The following is a 13443-nucleotide window of genomic DNA, read 5'->3' on the forward strand; positions in this document are numbered from 1 at the left end:
AATAATTACTATTTAAAAGTAATTGGATGTCCCTGGCCTTAGTAGTGAATTTGGACCACTGCACTGCCCCTGCTTGGGGGATTTAGCCAAAAAATCTGCATAATGTGTGGACATGTGGCCCTCAACCATCCTTGCCCTGCCTCCCTCCTGCCGTGGAGCAGTGCTTCAGTGTGGGCAAGTTGTACAGGACCTCTCCTTGCAGACTGCCCTTGGCTGCCCCCACACAGCAGGACTTTGGCAGCTCTGCTGCTTTTTGGGGCTTATGTGTGTACGTACTGGTCAGTGTGTGCTACGCCATGCTGACCCACAAAGTCTATGTGTTACAGCCCCCGGATACAGATACATTTTTAGCTCAAGCTGTAGGGACTGATACTTTTGGCTCTGGAGGTCCCCGGTACAACCTGCAATGTGTCGGCCAAAATGACAGTTATTATGTGCTCACTTAAAGGATTTGCACCAAAGTTTAATATGGCTCTTTGGTACATTTTGCAACCACTTTGTTTGGAATGAGCCACAGTATAGAGAAGTGGTTCCCAAACATTTTTCCCCAAGGACCCCTTTGGCATGTAACTGTCCCGGACGCCTTTCGTTTGCATTACTATCAGAATGCACCCACCAGCATGGGAACGCCCCCCACCAACATGACCTTTCATGCACAGTGCATGTGAGCTCATGCTGTGCTGAGGATGCCATTTTGAAAACAAAATGGCATCCTCTATGCAGCAAAAGTGCCAGAACACTGTTCTGGCACATTCCAGCCCTGGCTTATGGGATGGATCATAAGAATATAAGAACAGCCATATTGGGTTAGACCAAAGGTCCATCTAGCCCAGTATCCTGTCTTCCGACAGTAGCCAATGCCAGGTGCCCCAAAGGGAATGAACAGAACAGGTAATCATTAAGTGATCCATTCTCTGTGGCCCATTCCCAGCTTCTGGCAAATAGTTCCTTTATGAACCCTGTTATAGTCTTGGCCTTCACAACATCCTCTGGCAAAGAATTCCACAGTTTTACTATGTGTTGTGTGAAGAAATACTTCCTTTTGTTTGTTTTAAATCTGCTGCCTATTCATTTCATTTGGTGACCACGTATGACCACAGAGACTCCACACTGGCAACCATTAGTATGGGGAGTGATCTATAGTAACACTGTGTCATTCTCCTGATGTTGTTATGCAACTTTTGTAAACAAAGTTGCTGAGTCACCCTTTGGGCCCCGTGTAGCCTGTGACTGAGCATCCTATTGTTTTTGACATACCTGTAAATGGAATCCGAGGGAATGACTTACATTTTTGTAAGTCATTCCCTCAGATTCCATTTACAGGTATTTTCTAGCCCTTTTCCTTGTAAAGAATCTAAATCAATTGCCCTGGTTCAGAGAAACAAGCAGCTAGGCTTGGGAATACATGATGATTTCAGCCTCTCCACCTTCCCATCATATGCATTTTATATCAAATGAGTCAGTTAGGTTTAGGATGTATCCCAGAGAATCCTCTGGCTAACTTGCCCCCGAATCCTCAGCCCTGTGCATAATAATATGATCATGGCAGACAGGATTGGTTGATGATTAAAAGTTAACGTCGTCTTACAGAAGCAAAAAGATTTCTCTTCAGGGGCAATAAAGAGACTAATCACTGATGAAAACATAACTGTTACAAAGAAGTGGCTCTCTCTGCAAGGCCACAGGCTGCTGAGGTACCAAATGCCAACAGCTTCTGAAAACAAATGAATTCAGTGGAACAGAAAATATATGACCACATATAATTGTAGGCACTGTCACCTTCTTACAATATGGGGGGAAGAGGTCCTCCAAGGCTCCCCCCCCTCCCCAGAGTCATTTTACTATCTAGTATATGTAGCATTATTTAAGCACCGTAGTTTGCAGAGATATTGTTTATGCAGATGATGCTTAGGTCAGTGTTTCAGATCCAGCTGACACACAGAATGGAATGGTGCAGTGCAGTCTGCTTTGGGGCAGCTGTTAGAGTTAAACATTGCATCCCAGATACCAGTGAATGTGTTCAAACATCAAAAGGACTGAGATTTTGCTCTGGGTGGATCACATTAAAAAAAATCACTTCAAGTATCTTTTGTTCCTTTGGATAGAATTCCCATTGTTCCTACCTCTGTGGAAAGGATTCTTTGGTGAGAGGGAGAGTCATTCTTTATATGACTTTGAAACACGCACATGCCTCAGAATAAAGTCATAGTTTAAGGTCCAGCACTAAACTCTTAATTGCCCTTGGATGTAGAAATGGCTATTATTCTGTTTAGATGGACTATTTAACAGGATGCTGTCAAAGAACTAAACAACTAGAGATTCTAAGGCAGAAGTTCTCAAAGTGTGCTCTGCAGAGTATTTGCAGCTGGTAGGTGGTATGATGCTGGTTCCAACTCAATGTAAATGAGACTGGATGCCAGCGGAAATGGCTGGAAGCATGGAGGTGGAGCCTGCCTATTAAGGCTTGCTGTTACATAGGAAAGGCTATGTGAACCCCTCTCTCACACCAAACCCAGTATTAAGACTGGAGCAGCCGGTGGAAATAGTGATTACAGAATGTTGTCAGAGTTGTCTGGTGCCACTAGCGAGAGAGGAATGTCCACAGGAGCAGGGGAGAAGAGGGATGGGTGGCTGGGCAACATATGCAGGGGAACAAAGGAGAGAAAGGAATAGAGTAACTTGGACTGTTCCCAATGACTTCAGCGGATGCAGGATTGGGCTTCAAAAGCAGAGGGAAAGGAGGCAGTGCAGGGTTATTTGCTCCCTGTCTCACTCCACCCAAAGACACAACACTTACTGGTTTAAAGACAGTTAAAAATGCCTGAATTCTTCCTAATAACTGTCCATGGTAGCAGTTGCTGCTGTTGCCCATGGGAGATTGGTAGAAGAAGCAGTGGTTGAGATGATCTTTCTTTTAAGTAGTCTCGCTGTGAAGCACTCTGAGAACCCGTGCTTTATGTAACCCAGTTTAATACTGTGCGACTACATTGTTCTAACTGGGCCTTTATGAGGATGATTGACATTGGAGGTGTCAAACTGATAGCTGTGCTGTCAGATATGTACTGTGTCCATGCTGGCGGATATAGCCTGTTTGGAATCATAGGCTGCAAATAACACAGAAGGAAGAGTAATTCCTCAGTCCAGCAGTTTAACACTCTTGCATGACTTCATTGAAACTAAGAACCTTTCACACGTAAGAAATTGCAGATCACATCTACCATCTTACTTTATTCACTCTATCGGAGGAGCAACCTCCTGGGTTTGGGGCATGTACCTGGTGTTGCAACTTTTCCAGATAGAGCTGCCTGTTGAAATTGCCAGTGTACCAACAAAGTAACCAGTCAGAAATTTATTTACAGCAAGGTTCGGTGATGCAAGGGAGCATTTTGTGTGATCTTATGTGTTGGACTGCGCTAATGTGGCAACATTAGGGCAATATTTAGTATAATGGTGAAGGGGTGGGAGCATTATCCAGGTAGATTAAATGACTGCTTGGTTTTTCAGCTTTGATAATAAATGCATCTTTTTCATCTGTAAATAGGAATGAATGACTAATAGAAGTATAAAATAAATTTCTAGGAAACGTAAGCCTAAAATATTTCCCTTGGTATCTTTTAGTTGGCCGAGTGCTTTCCTTACTTGCTTCTCCAACCCTTGCTTCCATTGTGCTTCTGTCAGGAAGGTCCTTATTCTCAACTGATCTGTTAAAAAAGAACAAAGTACAGAGTTGGATGTTGTCCAGTGTTGTTCTTTCTTCATGCAAATTAAACCTCCCACACCACTAAATCATCTTTTGACGTTTGAGCCTGCAAAGAAATGGACTGAAGTTTGATATGTTACATTACCACAGCATAAAATACAGTTTGTGGATCTTAGTTAGATTCCATGTTGTTTTAATAATTGTGATTACTGCAAAGGATTTACAGACACACAGGCACAGCTGAAAGGAAGAATAAGTGCTCTTCAGATTGCATACTTTGTGTTACAGGCTGTATGTATTCTCACATTCTTCCCTCTTGACCTTTATTCTTACCTTATATGGTCTGAGTTGCATTTTATTTTGGTTGGTAGCAGAGCACTAAAATGGTAATATGCATATGCAGTATTTCCACTGTTATCCTCATTCAGGCCCCCATTGAGCAAATACTTAAGCATGTGCCTAACTTCAAATTATTTCAGTGGATCTACTTGAGTGCTTTAAATTGGACACATGCTTAAGTACTCTGTTGAATCAAGGTCTTCCAGGTGCTCTTCTTCTTACCTGCAAACCTAAAGGATGTTACTGCTGGCAACTTATTCCTAGCTGAGTGTAGGTGCTGGCCGCTAATAACTGGGGTGAAATCCTGACCTCATTGAAATTAGTGAAGAAACTCCCATTGACTTTATCCCTGATCTTGTTCTGCTACTTACTTCTGTGCTAGCAAACAATGTATTTTTATTCAGGCTGTGAATTGTCACTTTGCATACCCAAGTCAGCATTGTTACCATATGCACATCATCAGCTGCCATGCATCACTTGGCAGGAAAACATTGTTCGCTTGGGAAGAGCAAGTAAAATATTGCCTGTCCACAAAATTTGGAATAAGGTTCAGCATATCCTCAGCTTGATGAGATATCTGCATCCCTCTGGAGCCTTAGGAAGGAACTGGATGCCGATATATTATTCTGGTTAAGCATGCAGTTTCTTTCCTGCAAATAATACACAGAACTTCTCAGAGTACATGAGCATCTTTTAAAAAGTGAGCTCCTTTTGAAAGCTGAATGTTTTGCTCATGAAAGGAGCCATATTGATAACCCTGGAGAATGGTATCATTTATCTACATTACAGTGCAGGCATAGCCAACCACATGTAAGCTTCTCCACAGTGGCCCACCCATGACCTGGAAAGACCACCCTCAGGGATTAGATAGGGTTCAGAAATTACATCCCTTCATTATTTGACCACTCTGAGTCTGCTAATAAGTGCCACTTTCTATGTAGCCTGAGGCCACAATCTCATTTCAGATAGGTCACAACTTTGAAAGGGGAGCTACCAACCTGTGATGTATTTTTGATCTGTTCACATGCAGGCAGAAAGCTCCATATCTCATTACCAATCCCTTGAATCATCTGTGTCATCCAACAAGCGAAGGCCACTCTTTTCAGAATAGGGTGTCTAAAAGGTTCGGCACCTAATTTTCAAAAGTGCTGAGCCCCAAGAGCTCCTGTTGACTTCTTTTGTAGTTGAAGTTATTCATTGCCGCTGAAAATCTGGCCATTTAAATCAGTGTTGAAATATGGAATCAGTTGCCTACCTTTAACACCTGGGTTTGAAAATTTTGAACCAAGCTTTTACAGGGCTTCAACTTACAGTAACTCCTCACTTAAAGTCATGCCAGTTAACGTTGTCATGTTGCTAATCAATTAGGGAACATGCTCATTTAAAGTTGTGCAATGCTCCCTTCTGAAGTCATTTGGCAGCCACCTGCTTTGTCCACTGCTTGCAGGAAGAGCAGCCCGTTGCAGCTAGCAGGTGTGGGCTTGGAACGAGGGTGGACTGGCAGTCCCCTATCCGCTCCCCACTCCCCTCAGTTCCCTGTGCAGCAGCCGCCCAGCAGGCTTTCAATTGCTGGCAGTTCAGCTGTCCCTCCCCGCATGGCCATGTGCTGCTCCTGCCCTCTGCCTTGAGGCTGCTCCCCAGAGCCTCCTGGTTACTGTGCACGGTGGGGGAGAGAACGGGGCTAATGTCAGGGTGTCCCCCTCCCCCCTGCTGCTACACCCTGTTTACCCCATCTCCATGGTGGGGAGGGACAAAAGGACAGGGTTCAGGATGGAGGGAGCTTCCTGGGAGCAGCTGCTGTCTTCACTTGCTGATCTACTTAACAAGGCAATGTACTTAGAGTGGGGTCAGCGTACTTAAAGGGGCAATGGGCATCTCTCTCTCACACACAGGGTGTGCCTTGTCTCTGTCTGCCATGCTGTCTCCCCTCCCTCCATTCATGCTGCCTTGTAGAGTGTGAGGCTACATTAACATTTAACCCTTGAGGGCTCAACCAAAAGCTAGTTCATCATTTAGCAGTAAGGCATCCCCTGGGAAATATCCCACCCTCTGACTTACCACCTCAACCAAGCTTCACAATCATCATCACTGTGTACATTATTAAATTGTTTGTTTTAAACTTATACTGTGTGTGTGTATATATATATATAGATAGATAGATAATATAGTCTTTTGTCTGGTGAAAAAATTTTCCCTGGAACCTAACTCCCCCCCCCCCGCCCCACACACACATTAATTCCTATGGGAAAATTGGATTCATTTAACATTGTTTCACTTAAAGTCACATTTTTCATGAACAGAACTACAACATTAAGCAAGGAGTGACTATATAGACGCCCCCCGACCTAGGTATTCATTCCGTTCCGGAAAGCCTTGTGTAACTCGAATTTTGTGTAAGTCGGAAACGTATACCCATACATTGCACAAAAATTTCTGCAATTCGAAAATCCTGTTTCTGGCTTATGGAACTTTTTCCATAAGTGCGAATTTGCAAAGTCAGGTCTTGCGTAACCCAGGGAGCGTCTGTACTATAATATGAAATGAATACAGAAATGAGTCCAGCAGCCTCCACAGCTGATTAGCACAGGTAACATGGCGAGGTGATAGAACAAAGAAATTGAGGCTGATTTTCCCTGGTGGCAGTAATGAAAATTACTATATTTGTTTTTAATATTAGAAGCTCCCATTTCAAATACATGGCTCAATGAAATCTGAATGTCCTGTTGTGAAGCCTTTCTTGAGGTGTTTTAAGAATATGAGAAGTTGGATTTAGTACATAATAAATCTTGTTCAGTATTTATATTAACAAACAAATTGTTAGTGTCAGTAAAGTGCATTAGTATGCTTGTTCCATTTTTTCTTTGCGAGAGAAGCATTGGTACAATTGCTACTTGATGAGAAAAGTAAACAACAGAACAACTGCATTTTCAGTTAGTGACTTCATCTAAGATCTCTATGGTGAATGTATGTTTGTGAATATTAATGATAAATATGACATTTAATATATAATGTGTCTATCATACACAGAATATAGACCTTTATAGAGAATCAGAAAACTCATTGAGAGAAATTAGTCCGTTTAAGAAAAATCAAGTTCGGAGTTCCCCTTTAAATAAGAGAACTGCCCCCTCAGTTAAATGTATCCTATTACTCTGACATTATCAAACCTCCCACCAGACAACCATGACTTCTTATTCTTTCTTCCTTCCATCTGTTTGGAAATGGCCTTATATAGCTACTAATACTGCTCTTTTAGGGCCAGATCCAGCACATATTTAGCTCCAATTCAGAAAACATTTAAGTACATACTTAAGTCTGTCCCTTTTCAGGACAGCACCTTAAGGATGTGCTTAAAGTTTGCCAGGAATGCTTTCCTGAATAGAGACCTTTCTGTGTGCTTACTGCTAAGAGTAGTCTCAATTCAATGGAGCTACTCACAGTAGTAAGCACTAACCATAATAGTAAACATTTGCAGGATCCAGATCTTCTAATTTAATGTGTTTAAGGGAGAAAGTGTAATTATTACAAGTATAAAGGTTACTGAATTATTTAAACTAATGGTAGTTTTTGTTTTGTAGCTGAACTCTTCATGGAACAACGGCATCTCAAAGAAGCAGGTTTTTGTATCCAAGAAGCAGCTAGTCTTTTCCCCACATCTCACACTGTGCTGTACATGCGTGGGAGACTTGCAGAGATGAAAGGCAGTTTGGAGGAGGCTAAGCAATTGTATGATGAGGCACTTACAGTGAATCCAGCTGGAGTGGAAATTATGCACAGCCTGGTGAGTTTTCAGGGACTCAGCTTCATTATGGTGTTTGTCCTCCTGATTAACTGTAATAAGGGGGAATGGGTCTGACAGCAGCAGTGGATGCCATTATTTCTCTAATGCAGAGGGTGAGTTACTTTATTCCAAGAATTATTTGGATAGCTTGAACCTCCTAATTCAGGATTGAGTTGCAAGTCTTTAACTCATCAGAATTTGTATCAGACATAAATATTTTAGTTGCTGCAACATTGATAGTTTTGGAAGTTTATTTACTGCTTCATTATCGTCTTAGATGTTTTTCCTACAAAAAGCCGCACATTTTTATTAAGCAGTGCACTTACATTTGAAAATATAATTTGAAGTGAATGTTTGCAGATACATGCAAAATGTTTATAAATCTGAACCAAAACTGAACCGAACCAAAACAGAACCAAACTATAGTTTTAGGGTAAAATTGCCCACTTACAGCCTTGAATAGGATTTGAGTGGTGCATAGGCCCCGTGCTAAACCTCTGCACAGGATTGAATGTCACTCTTTGATTTTTTTTGGAGAACTGCAAACTGGGGATATATTTGTTCTTCATCATCACAGAAACAAAAATCTGTATATGCTCAGCCTGTAGCTTTCAGCCCGTGGTTCATAGAGAACTTCCAGGTGGAATTACTGTGTACTCCATGTGGTTGCTTTGTGTCTTTATTTGTTGGCTATTTTGTATTTCTTTCACATAAATTCAACCATGATCAAATTTGTGGGGGACTCCAGAATGGAAGTATCAAACGTGCAAAAGGATAAAAACAAACAGAAAAGGCACTTGGAGAGATTAGAGCAATGGGAGCTGCAGGCAACAAGAGAGGGATATGGTAATTCTGTAATGAATAATCAGTGTAAAGCCCTGGATGCACAACTAGGAAACAAGCAGATAAGGTACAGCTAATTGGGAGAAGATAACGAAGCAGCTGCCCCTATCACGTCGAGTTTATATCCTTAATGCTGTTGTAATATCACTTTTTTCAGATGACCATGTTCTTAAGTTGCTGCAATGAAGTTATGGGTTCTAGATTCAGGAGTAGGGAGGGGGAGGTTCTTCACAATAGAATCTCTCTTGATTAATGGTCCATAACATGAAATACCTGAGCCATACTGTACTAGATCGGTCAAGCACCTGAAAGGAGACCATACTAAAAGACAGTTTTTCTTCTGTTTAGTGTCATGAATGCAGAAAAATCAGAAATGTAGGAGCATCCATCAGTTTATAGCTTCCAGTAGCTTTCCTTCTTGTATTGTATTTTAGGCAGGACTGGTAGCACCACCTACAATTAAGGTTCCCTCGTACTTCCTACTATAAGACCTTGTTTTCAGTTCCTTATCACTAGGGATTCTGATTTTCAATTTTAACTAATAAATACAGATAAATAACCCTTAAGGACATAAGAACTGCCTTACTGGGTCAGACCAAAGGTCTATCAAGCCCAATATCCTGTCTTCCAACAGTGGCCAGTGCCAGGTGCCCCAGAGGGAATGAACAGAACAGGTAATCATCAAGTGATCCATCCCCTGTCACCCATTCCCAGCTTCTGGCAAACAGAGGCTAGAGACACCATCCCTGCCCTTCCTGGCTAATAGCCATTGATGGATCCATCCTCCATGAACTTATCTAGTTCTTTTTTGAACCCTGTTATAGTCTTGGCCTTCACGACATCCTCTGGCAAGGCATTCCACAGGTTGACTGTGCGTTGTGTGAAAAAATACTTCCTTTTGTTTGTTTTAAGCCATCCTCCTTATTAATTTCATTTGGTGACCACTAGTTCTTGTGTTATGAGAAGGAGTAAATAACACTTCCTTATTTACTTTCTCCACACGAGTCATGATTTTATACACCTCTATCATATCCTCCCCTTAGTCATCTCTTTTCCAAGCTGAAAAGTCCCAGTCTTATTAATCACTCCTCATGTGGAAGCCGTTCCATACCCCTAATCATTTTTGTTGCCCTTTTCCAATGCCAATATATCTTTATTGAGATGGGGTGACCACATCTGTATGCAGTATTCAAGATGTAGGCGTACCATAGATTTATATAGAGGCAGTATGATATTTTCTGTCTTATTATCTGTCCCTTTCTCAATGATTCCCAACATTCTATTTGCTTTTTTGACTGTTGCTGTACCTTGAGTGGATGTTTTTAGAGAACTATCCACAAGACTCCAAGATCTCTTTCCTGAGTGGTAACAGCTAATTTAGACCCCCACATTTTATATATATAATTGGGATTATGTTTTCCAATGTGCATTACTTTGCATTTATCAACCTTATATTTCATCTGCTATTTTGTTGGCCAGTCACCCAGTTTTGTGAGATACTTTTGTAGCCCTTCACAGTCTGCTTGGGACTTAACGATCTTGAGTAGTTTTGTATCATCTGCAAATTTTGCCACTTCACTCTTTACCCCCTTTTCCAGATCATTTATATTGACTCTTCCCCAACAAATTATGTTCATCTACGTGTCTGACAATTTTGTTCTTTACTATGGTTTCAATCGGTTTTCCCAGTACTGAAGTCAAGCTTACTGGCCTGTAATTGTCTGGATCACCTCTGGAGCCCTTTTAAAAAATTGGTGTCACATTAGCTATCTCCAGTCATTTGGTACAGAAGCTGATTTAAATGGTAGGTTACAAACTATAGTTAGTAGTTCTGCAATTTTACATTTAAGCTCCTGCATAACTCCTGGGTGAATATCATCTGGTCCTAGTAACTTATTACTGTTTAGTTTATCAGTTTGGTCCAAAACCTCCTCTAATGGCACCTCAATCTGGGACAGTTCCTCAGATTTGTCACCTAAAAAGAATGGCTCAGGTTTGTGAATCTCCCTCACATCCTCAGCCATGAAGACCGATGCAAAGAATTCATTTAGTTTCTCTGCAATGGCCTTATCATCCTTGAGTGCTTCTTTAGCATCTCCATCGTCCAGTGACCCCACTGGTTGTTTACCAGGCTTCCTACTTCAGATGTTCTTAAAAAGTAAAAGCAATTTTTTTTTTGAGCCTTTGGCTAGCTTTCTTCAAATTCTTTTTTGGCCTTCCTAATTATATTTTTACACTTCATTTGCCAGAGTGTGTGCTCCTTTCTATTTTCCTCACTAGAGATTTAACTTCCACTTTTTAAAGGATGCCTTTTTGTCTTTCACTGCTTCTTTTACTTTGTTGTTTAGCCACGGTGGCACTTTTTTGGTCTTCTTACTATGTTTTTTAATTTGGGGTATACATTTAGCCTCTATTATTGTATCTTTCAAAAGTTTCCATGCAGCTTGCAGGGATTTCACTTTTTGTGCTGTACTTTTCATTTCTGTTTAACTAACTTCCTCAGTTTTGTGTAGTCCCCCTTTCTGAAATTAAATGCAACAGTGTTGGGCTGCTGTGGTGTTTTCCCCGCCACAGGGATATTAATTTTAATTATATTATGATCACTATTACCAAGCGGTCCAGCTATATTCACCTCTTGGACCAGATCCTATGCTCTACTTTGAACTAAATCAAGAATTGCCTTTCCTTGTGTGAGTTCCAGAACTAGCTGCTCCAAGAAGCAGTCATTTAAGGTGTCAAGAAACTTCATTTCTGCATCCCGTCCTGAGGTGACATGTACCCAGTCAGTATGGGGATAGTTGAAATCCCCCATTATTACTGAGTTTTTTGTTTTACTAGCCTCTCTAATCTCCCTGAGCATTTCACACTCACTATCACCAACCTGGTCAGATGGTTGGTAATATATTCCTACTGCTATATTCTTCTTATTAGAGTGTGGGATTACTATCCATAAAGATTCTATGGTACAGTTTGGTTCATTTAAGATTTTTACTTCATTTGAGTCTACGCTTGCTTTCACATATAGTGCCACTCCCTCACCAGCACAACCTATTGTGTCCATCTGATATATTTTGTACCCTGGAATTACTGTGTCCTATTGATTATCCTCATTCCACCAAGTTTCTGTGATGTCTGTTATATCAATATCCTCATTTAATACGAGGCACTCTGGTTCACCCATCTTATTATTTAGACTTTTAGCATTTGTATACAAGCACTTTAAAAACTTGTCACTTTTTAGCTGTCTGCCATTACATGATGTAATTGAATGGGACTTTTTTTCATTTAACTATTTCTCATCAGATCCTGCCCATATTTTATCATCTTCCATCCTCTCCTCTTTACTAGGACGTAGAGAATCTCCATTAATAGATGCTCCCCTAAGGGATGCCTCTGTCTGAACCACATGCTCCTCCGCACCTGTCGGTTTTCCCCAGCCCTTAGTTTAAAAGCTGCTCTATGGCCTTTTCAATTTTAAGTGCCAGCAATCTGGTTCCATTTTGGTTTAGGTGGAGCACATCCTTCCTGTATAGGCTCCCCCTTTCCCAAATGATTCCCCAGTTCTTAATAAATTTAAACCCCTCCTCCCTACACCATCGTCTCATCCACACATTGAGACCCTGCAGTTCTGTCTGTCTAACTGGCCCTGCGCATGGAACTGGAAGCTTTTCAGAGAATGCTACTATGGAGGTCCTGGACTTCAATCTCTTACCTAGCAGCCTAAATTTGGCCTCTGGCACCTCTCTCCTGTCTTTCCCTTTGTCATTGGTACCTACATGTACCACAACCACCGGCTCCTTCCCAGTGCTAAACATAAGTCTTTCTAGATGTCTCAAGAGATCCACAACCTTTGCATCAGGCAGGCAAGTCACCATGTGATTTTCCCAGTTATCCCAGCTATCTGTTTCTAATGATCGAATCGCCCATTACTAATACCTGTCTCTTCCTAAAAACTGGAGTTCCCTCCCATGGAGAGGTATCCTCAGTGCGAGAGGATACAACAACATCGTCTGGAAGGAGCGTCCCAACTATGGGATCATTTCCCTCTGCTCCAGTTGGATGTTCTCCTTCCCTGTGACTTTCATCCTCCTCAGCAGCACAGAGGCTGTCAGATTGGGGGTGGGACCGTTCTGCTGTGTCCCGGAAAGTCTCATCTATGTACTTCTCTGTCTCCCTGTCTCCTTCCAGTTTAGCCACTCTGATCTCCAAAGCCCGTACACAGTCTCTGAGGGTCAGGAGCTCCTTGCACCAAATGCACACATACCCCACCTGCCTATAGGGCAGGTAATCATACATTCTGCATTGGATGCAATAAACTGGATAGCCCGCACTCTGTTGCTGGACTTCTGCCTGCATTCTCTTTTTACTCCTGCAGCTCGTTCCTTTGTGGATGTTTTTGTTTTTGTCAGGAGGTGTTTTGGGCTTTAAGTTTAAAGAGTCATAAGTGTATTTAGCCCCCTCTCACACTCCCCCTTCAAACTCCCTCTGAAAACTCCCCTTTTAGCTAGCTCCTTATACAAAAATAAAATTTGTGTATATTCCGTAAACACCAGAAAAACACCAGAAATGGTTACCTCTATCTTTCTACAAAGAGCAGTAATACAGACTACAGGGTGATTTGTGAAGCACCCTATTGTGTTGAGCCGAATTGGTCTGTGAAGACCCTGTTGAAGTACATTAAAGGTTCCCTAAGGCTGTTTGAACAGTACTATGTTAAAGTGCACGAGGGAACGTTACAAAGAGATTACTCATTATAGGTTGTATAAGGAGAAACCCCAGA

At 41.6% G+C, this 13443-nt stretch overlaps 1 protein-coding gene across 3 annotated transcripts in view; it reads left to right on the forward strand.

Annotated features, from left to right (window-relative positions):
- The window catches only part of TTC7A (tetratricopeptide repeat domain 7A), a 304672-nt gene that overhangs the window by 233459 nt on the left and 57770 nt on the right, over positions 1–13443 (forward strand). For all 3 annotated transcript variants that reach the window (XM_032768913.2, XM_032768912.2, XM_032768915.2), the window contains one exon: positions 7618–7820. In XM_032768913.2, the coding sequence (XP_032624804.2) occupies positions 7618–7820 (203 nt within the window). The remainder of the gene's footprint in view (positions 1–7617; positions 7821–13443) is intronic.

This window comes from Chelonoidis abingdonii, chromosome 3 (genome assembly GCF_003597395.2).
Source record: "Chelonoidis abingdonii isolate Lonesome George chromosome 3, CheloAbing_2.0, whole genome shotgun sequence".
Lineage (NCBI taxonomy): Eukaryota > Metazoa > Chordata > Testudines > Testudinidae > Chelonoidis > Chelonoidis abingdonii.